At 41.5% G+C, this 9,169-nt stretch overlaps 1 protein-coding gene across 1 annotated transcript in view; it reads left to right on the top strand.

Annotated features, from left to right (window-relative positions):
* MAN1C1 (mannosidase alpha class 1C member 1) overlaps positions 1–9,169 on the top strand; it is a 256,657-nt gene that overhangs the window by 225,860 nt on the left and 21,628 nt on the right. The window contains exon 7 of the mRNA XM_044668733.1: positions 4,594–4,687. Coding sequence (XP_044524668.1) covers positions 4,594–4,687 — 94 coding nt within the window. The remainder of the gene's footprint in view (positions 1–4,593; positions 4,688–9,169) is intronic.

Raw genomic sequence — 9,169 nt, forward strand, 5'->3', positions numbered from 1 at the left:
GTTTCTGGTTAGCATCATGCTTTTATTAAGAAAAATGGGGATTCGCACCTGTAGTATTGGTGATCATCCAGACAGTCAATTTTACTTGCTTTTGGCTGCCACATGCATATTGCTCTCTGGATAATCGAATATGCTTCAGCCACGAGTTTCCAGTTGTTATAATAATGTCCTAACGTGCTAGTCCCCTGAAAGAAGCCTGTTCATTAACTGTGATGTCCAAAATACCATCTGGAATGTCATATAGTCATCTACAATTACTCTGCCTCCTTTTTCTCTTTGATTATCTGGTTCACCTAAGGAATGCTTTTGTGGAGGGGAGGAAACAGCAGCAGCATAATTTGTACAAGTGTCCCAAAAGTCTTAGTGCCATTTTAAGCTCTCTCTCTCTCTCTCTCTCTCTCTCTCTCTCTCTCTCTCTCTCTCTCTCTCTCTCTCTCTCGGCTTTATTTTCCAGTCCTTTCAGTCTCTGGATTGCCATTCCTTTAACCTTCTCCAACTCTTTCTTTTCTGGCATCACCTTGGTTACATCCTTTCATTAGACTCCTACTAGTTCTGTGGATACTGGAAAGGGGCCTTCATTCCAGCCCTGGAGTAACCTGAGAAAAGGAAGACCAGACTGGAGATGCTACACTTATGCAGCCGATTTGGGCTGTGAAATGGAAAGATTTCTTTCCAGTTAATTTTTCTGGTCCATTTACATTCTGGGTCTATTTTCATCCCCCCCAATCATACCTCCTGCTGAGGTGATTATTGGCAGGCCACAAATTGGCCCGAATTCTAGATGGGGCCCATGCCCACAGTGGGGTCTAATTTAACCTGCTCAGCTGCTCACCGCCAGGACAGCTGGAAATAGCTTGAGGAACAAGCGCATCCTTGCCCTGATTTAATGGGCTCTGTTAACGGGAATGGAAATGAGACCTGACTTGGCAGAGCGCAGAACCATGCTCTGGAAAAAAGGGTCTGACAGCTCAAACGCCAACTCTCCCTTGCTGGGCTTGTAGATAAATCTATTAACAGTAACATCTCCTGGGGTGGGGTGGAGGGGGCTGTCTTTCTTCTGAGTGGCTCCATAGTGTTAAATCCATAGATTTAACATATCACTATATGGAAGTCCCCAGTCACCTTCCACCCGAGAGAGTGGCAAGAGTATCTTGTTAGAGCACAAGAGGACGGAGTTCTAGCCCAAGCTTGGTCACTCCTTTGCCAAGGATCACCTTGGGCAAGATACTGCTCTTGAATCTCAATTTCCCCATCTAGTGAGATCTTGGGCAGCCTTAGGATCATGGAACTAGAGCTAGGAGGGACCTCAGAGGCTATCTAGTTCAACCATCTCATTTTACAGATAGGGAAACTGAGGCTTGAGAGTTGACATGAGAAGCATTGAGTCTAGAAGGAGGAAAGTGATGAGCCATTTATCTCTGGGAGATTATATTCATTTCTGGCTGCCACATTTTAGAAAGGCTACAGACACGCTACAGAAAGCCTCCTGAGAAGGGCAACCATGAAGGTTAGGGAGTGAGAGACCAGGTCATAAGAAGATGGACTGAAGGATAAGGGATATTTAGCCTGGAGGAGAAAAGAGCTGAAGGAAACATGATCACTGCCTTCAGGTATTTGAAAGGCTGTCATGTGGAAAAGGGATTAGCCATGTTCTACCTGGCCCCAGAGGACAGAACTAGAGAACATAATTAATACTCGTTCAGTTGAATTGTTGAACGAATGGGGGAAGTCATGTTATGATCTATAAAATGAGAGGGTTTGACAAGATTGTCTCTGACGGTCTACTCCAACTCTAGCATTCTGAGTTCATTAAGTTCCCTCCCAGCCCTTCTACTTGATATTCTCCAGTTGCTTCCAACTCTACAATTCTAGAATCTCTTCTAGCTCTGACATTGGGTTCTAAGGTCTCTCCACTTTTTACATGCTACCCTTTAAGTTCTCACCACTCTGGTATTTTATGTTCAAAGGACCCTTCCAATTTAGAATTCTTTATTCCAAAGTCCCTTTTACATCCGAAGTCCCTCTCCGTTCTGCCATCCTGTGCTCCAAGAACCCTCTACCCTATGATCTAAAGCCCCTTCCAGCTCTGACACGCTTTTGTTGTTCAGTCATTTCAGTTGTGTTCAACTCTTCATGACAGCATTTGAGGTTTTCTTGGCAAAGATACTCGAGTGGTCGGCCATTTCCTTTTTAAGCTCATTTTCCAGATGAGGAAACTGAGGCAAACAAATTAAGTGGCTTGCCCAGCGTCCCATAGCTAGTAAACATCTGAAGCCAGATCCGAATTCAGGAAGATGAGGCTTCATGACTCCAGGCCTGGCACTCTACCCAATGCACCACGCAACGTGTAATTTAATTAGGGATGCTTCATACTACAGAAGGCACAACATTTTGTAATCAGTCTCTGAGTTTTGGCAAGTTGGTTGTAGGAAATGGGGATGCTTATCTTAGAAATGGGAACATCTTGTAGATGGGGAGGGGGAGCAGGGAAAGTAGTCGTTGTCCTTACTGTCTAAGGAATATTGAAAAAACAAACAAAAATTCCTTAGACTATTTCTCTTCTTTCTTGACACCCTGCCCTTCTCCATCCGACCAGGACCAGCCAGAACCCCTCCATCTAGGAGCTGACTATGTGAACAAACCTGAAAATAGGGATGAGGACATCCAGAAGGCAGTTAGTCAAAAATCGAAAATCTATTTTTATTAAAATCTAATAAAAAAGATTTTAATAAAATCTAAAATAAATCTAAAATCATTCTGATCCTGAGCGAGATAAGGTTCCAGCTTCTCAAAAATGGAAGAACAAGACATTTCCCAAACCAGCCTCCTTCCAGGCTTAAGAATCTCTCTACATCTCCAAGGGTTTATCCAGTCTCTGCTGGAGTCCTACCAGTGAGCAGCTCCTTGTGTCACCATTGGGAAAGTCAGCTTATCCTGGCATTCAACTCAATTTAAGTGGCATTTATTAAGCACCTACTATGTGCCAGGCACTGTAGTAGGCACTGGGGGCTTCAGAGTCAAAAATGAAAATGTCTCTGCCCTCCAGGACATTATACTCCAGTGGGGACAGAAACATAGTTTAGTGGGAGAAGCAGATGACCTGGAGTCAGAAGAGCAAAGTTCGAGTCCTAATTCTGCCCATTATTAGCTGTGTGACTTGAAGTAAGGCATTTCCTGTCTCTGAGAAGGTCTCTGGCTTTGACCAGTTTATTTCTAAGGTCCTTAGCATTCCGTAACACTGCAAATAGATTTATACTTGGGCTGCTGTCCTATGAGAAGCCCTAGGAAAAAAATTCCTTTCTACAAGAGACTCAAAATTAATATAATATAACATTGTATTATGTATAATGTTGTATCATATATAACATTATATCATATATGTATTATAATATTGTATTGTTTTATATGTAATATTGTATTATATTACATTTGGTGTTATATGTATATATTATGTATATATTGTATCATATATAGTACAATGATATATTATGTACATATAAATATATGTAACGTATTATATAATAGATGTAAAATATCATGCCTACACAATATATACAATATTGTGTTATATTCTATATAATATGAAGTATTTCTTTATTATATTTATTTCATTTTATCATTTATTTATTGTTTGAGATAGAAATCATATTACTATATTATAGCTAGCATTTATATAGCACTTTAAAGTTTGCAAAGAATTTTACAACTATTATCTCATGTTATCCTCACAATAACTCTGGGGAGTAGATGCTATTATTATACTTATTTTAAATAGTTTAGGAAACTGAGGCAAACAGATTAAATGACTTGTCCTGAGTCACATAACTAGTAACAGTCTAAGGCAGTGGTTCCCAAACTTTTTTGGCCTACCGCCCCCTTTCCAGAAAAAATATTACTTAGCCCCCTGGAAATTAATTTTTTAAAAATTTTAATAGCAATTAATAGGAAAGATAAATACCTCTGTGGCCACCACCGCCTCTCTGGATCGCTGCAGCACCCACCAGGGGGCGGTGGCGCCCACTTTGAACTCATATCTTCCTTTGGGAAAAGGGAGCTGGTATCACAGGCAGGGAAGTAGGAGCCGGAGAGAAGATAGTGAAGTATGAATCCCCATTATAAGCACAGCACCTAGCACATAGTGAGCTCTCAATAACTGCCTGTTAACTGACTGACAGATGAAGCAGGCAGCTGTGAGGGAAAAGGCTAAGCTAGCCACTGCTTTATCCCAGTGACACCTGGCCCATAGCCTGCCACTCGGTGCCTATCTCAGCCCTCTTGGCCCTAGAAGACTTATTTAAACCCTTTAAAATTTTAAATTTAAATATAATTTGAAATATAATTAAAATTATATTCTTTTTGTCAATTCTACAATGGAGGGACTAAGGCTAGGCACATTAATTCAGTGACTTGCCCAGGTGGGAAATACCTGAAGCCAGATTTAAACTCGGATCCTCCCAACTCCAAGCCTGGCGCTCTAGCCACTGTGCTGCCTAGCTACCCCAGGATTTGGTTGCATTTCTCAGCTTGTGCCTGTGGATAGGACAAAACTCTGTCTTGGCAATGAGGAATCCCCCCTCTCTTCTCTCTGTACAGGTGAAGAATATCCGAAGGGTCCTCAACAGAACCGAGAAGCCCAAAGGCCTTTACCCCAACTTCCTCAGTCCAGTCAGTGGCAGCTGGGTCCAACGTACGTATGTAGCGCCGTTCCCCTGCGATGTGTGTGCTTGCTGAAAAAGGCTGCTGTATTTGGGGCACTTCTGGTATTTTGATATTGCTGTTGCTAATCATTCTCAAGAATCATTATTTACTACTTTTAATAGTTCTAAAGGCTGCAGGGTATAGGAGACAGAAGGCTATCCCTGGAGCCAAAGGGCCCACCCCTGACTTGTCCTGGTAGTGTGACCTTGGGTAAGTCACTTAACTTCTTTGCGGACCAGGTAACAGTCTAAGAGGATAAGTTTCAGTGAAGCTGCTGATTTGCATTGGTACAGGGAGTTTCCTCAATGGGAGTTCCCTTCATCTGCAAAACCACAGGTCCAGTGCAAAAAATAATAGCTGGCTAGCATTTATAAAGCACTTGAATGCTGGCAGAGAACTCTACAAATATTGCCTCATTTTATCCTTCAAATCACTTGGAGAGACAGTAGGATTGTGGCGAATTATTTATATCTAGCAATAGATTATGTAATAAAGCTGCTGTTATTATTTTCACAGATGAGGAAATTGAGGCAGGCAGAGATTTATGACTTGCCCAAGGCCACACATTTTTAAGGTTTGCAAAGTATTTTACACATGTTAACTCATCTGATCCTCAGGACAACCTGGAAAGGTAGGTGTGGTTATCCTCATTTTTAAAGAGGAGGAAACTAAAGCAATAACAATAGCAATAATCATTCATATTTCTATAGTGCTTTATGATTATTGAACATATGCACCTTTATCATTATATTTGGGCCTTATAGCCCTGTGAGGGTACTTACCTAGGCAGAAGGTCTTACTTTGTTTTTTAAAAATCCTTACCTTCAGGGGGCAGCTGGGTAGCTCAGTGGATTGAGAGTCAGGCCTAGAGATGAGAGGTCCTAGGTTCAAATCCGGTCTCAGACACTTCCCAGCTGCGTGACCCTGGGCAAGTCACTTGACCCCCATTGCCCACCCTTACCGCTCTTCCACCTAGGAGCCAATACACAGAAGTTAAGGGTTTAAAAAAAAATCCTTACCTTCTGTCTGAGAATCACTAAGTATTAATTTTTATTACCTGTTTTTTATAATTATTTAATATAATTATTAATAGACTAGATATTTGATATCTAATATTATTTTATAATTATTTAATATTGTTATTATTGATAGGATTAGTGCTAAGTATTGATTTTAAATTTTCTAATTATTTATTATTATTATTGATAGAATAAATACAAGATACCAATTATTCTTTTATTTTATAATTATTTATTATTATTATTGGCAGAATCAATACCAAGTATTAATTATTTTATAATATTTTATATTATTATTGATAGAATCAATACTAAGTATTATTTTTATTTTATAATATTCAATGTTATTGATAGAAATCAATGCTACATACCAATTATTCTTTTATTTTATAATTATTGAATATTATTATTATTGATAGAATTGATACTAAAGGCAGAAGAGCAGCAAGGGCTAGGCAACTGAGGTTCATTTCTTGCTCAGGGTCACACAGCTAGGAAGTATCTGAGGCCAGCTTTGAACCCAGGGCTTCACAACTCTGGGCCTGGTGCTCTAGACTCCCTGGCTGCCCCACAAGGGTCTACTTTAAGAGAGCATCCCTCTACCTCCCTAACCCATGCTTTCTCTCCTCTGTTAGGCTGCTTTCTGCTCCAGAGACATTCACTAACCACTTCCCAGGCATGAAGTGAATGCGTTGCTCCTGCTGCCTTCCTGACCATCTCCTTTTCAGTCACATCTCAAGTTTCCATTCTACCAGGAAGCCCCCATCCATGGTGGCAACACTCCTCACAAGTTGGGGTTGACTGACTTGAGCACCACTTTGCTCTCAGCCCCCACCATGCTCCCTGAGAAACCTCCTGCTTTGATCCACAGAAAGTGGTTCCTTCACCCCCTCCCCATCTCTCCCACTCCAGGCCAGAGTATGTTCTGCTACAAGCCAGGAATTCAAGGCCCTCAGGATCCCTCCCTGAGCCTGGCACCTGGAAGGCTTGCCAAGGCTCCTTATGGGATAGGGCATTGTCCTCAGACTCCACAAGGAGGCTTTAGTCTATAAAATCCGCTTTCACTTGCAGGGGTTGTGGCCCTGCGGGCCATTTGGGGAGCTCTAAACAACTGGAAAGAGAACAGATTGTGTTTGGCTGACCCTGTCACTCCCGAGTCCCTCTGAGAGGGGATCAGCTTAGCCCAGGAAAGGATGCTTTTTCTGATTCTGCACATCTGGTACATTACTGCCCTGAAACAGACACTCGATGACAATAAGAGCATGACAAGGGACCTAGAGTGTAGACAGAGCCTGGCTGCACTGGGCAGAGAAGTGGGGCTGGGTCAAGCCAATGAAGAAGAATAAGCCCTTGATTTGGAGCCTGAGAACCTGGGTTCAAATCCAGGTTCTGATCATTTCTGAGTCATGTGACTTTGGGCAAATCCCAGAACCTCTATTTTCTCATATATAAAATGAAAGATGAGGTGGAAAGAACTCTGGGTTTGGAGTCTGAGGACCTGGGTTCAAATCTAATCTCTGTTAGTTATGACCTCTGTTACTTTTAGAGATCTGTTTTCTTATCTGTAAATATTGGGGTAATAGCACCCATCTCACCAGGTTATTATGAGAATTAAAAGAGGTACTTTGAAAACTTTAAAGTGCTACACAAATGTTATCACTATTATTATTATCTCTGACAAATAGCCAGTTAGACTCCATATGACAGGGAACTTAGTACCTGTTCAGGCTGCTCAGCAATACCAGTCCTCCCACAAGGGAGAGTTAATAAAGAGTGGGAGACTTTCCAAAATAGGTAAATAACGAGAGCCACAGAGGGCCAGATATTTTCTGGACAGACTTGCAAATAGGCCAAAATACCGACGGAAAATCAGAATTTCTGCCAGAGAATGGTCATCTTTAGACACAGATAGCATGCTCAGCACCACTGGGGTACCAAAAAATACAAAGCTCAGACTTCCTCCCTAGCTCCCCACTGACTGACTAGTTAGTAAAATAAGACACACCTACCTAATAATTAAAAGCAGAAGACAGTCTGTGCTAATTGTCCAATGAGTAGGACACACAATAAGAGCTTGGGACGTTGTAACACAGGAAGTAAGACTGTGGGCTGGGGTATTCTGGAAATAGTCCTGCAGGAGGTGGACCTTGAAAAACGAATAGGATTTCCTTTAGAAGAGAAAATGGAATTGAGGGGGTAGTGCAGTCATTTATCCTGGCTATATCTTGTTTCTACATAGTTTTTGCATATTACTTTTGATGAATACTCATGGTATGACTTGTGGCAAATCATCGAATCTCTGAGAGCGTCAAGGTACCTTCTAAAGTAGAGAATTTTAATCTGGCATCCTGCAACTTAATTTTTTAATGTTGTTCTGTTGTGTCTGACTCTCTGTGACCCCATTTGGGGTTTTCTTGGCAAAGGTACTGGAGTGGTTTGCCATTTCCTTCTCCAGCTCATTTGACAGATGAGGAAACTGAGGCTAACAGGCTGAAGTGACTTGCCCACTCACAATTAATAAATCTGAGGCCAGATTTGTACTCAGGAATATGAAGCTTCCTGATGCCGGGTCCAGCGCTCTATCCACTGCACCACCTAGCAGCTGCCTCCCCCCAAAAAGTTTTAACTCAGAATAATTGTTTCCCTTTGTAATCCTATGTGTTTTATTTTCTGCATTTTAAAATATCATTTTTGAGAAGGGATCCATAGACTTTATTAGGCTGCCAAAAGGGAGATTCATGATATAAAAAAGGTTAAGAACCCTAGCTCTGAGATTATAACCAATCTAGAGAGCGGGGCTTTGAAAACCCTCTATTCCAACTTCATTTTACAGATTAGGAAATGAAAGCCACAATAAATTGAATGACTTGTCTAAGGTAATGCAGAGAATGAGTGTCAAAGGTAGGTTTTGAAACCAGGATCTCCTGAGTCCGAGACAAGAGTGTTCCTTCCATCACTTCAGGAAGAACAGTTGTTCATCTGCATTGGCAAAGGGAGTTTCCTCACCAGAATTTCCCCAGCCAGCGAAATTAGTTGGGATTAGCTTCCCCTCTCCCCCTAAAAAAATATAATTTTACAAAATCTTAGAGTAGTCTTGGGCTTTAATAAGTTTAAAACTCTTCTAAGATTTTTGAGGCACCTGTATAGAGAGGAACATGAATGCATAGACCTTGAAGTCATTCATGTTGAGGTGATCATTGAACCATTGAACTGGTCATATGAGAAAGAGGGTGCAAATGTTGAGGAGAGAAGAGGACTCAGGTCAGAGCTCTAAGAAATCACTTCAGTCATAAGAGAGGAGATGGATGATGATCTAGCACAGAAGCCTTAGAAGGGGCTACAAGAGAAATGAGAGGAAGCAGTCTTATGAGAGGGAAGGAAGGAAGGAAGGAAGGAAGGAAGGAAGGAAGGAAGGAAGGAAGGAAGGAAGGAAAGAGGGAGGGAGGGAGGGA

The sequence above is a fragment of the Gracilinanus agilis genome, chromosome 3 (genome assembly GCF_016433145.1).
Source record: "Gracilinanus agilis isolate LMUSP501 chromosome 3, AgileGrace, whole genome shotgun sequence".
NCBI classification, from domain to species: domain Eukaryota; kingdom Metazoa; phylum Chordata; class Mammalia; order Didelphimorphia; family Didelphidae; genus Gracilinanus; species Gracilinanus agilis.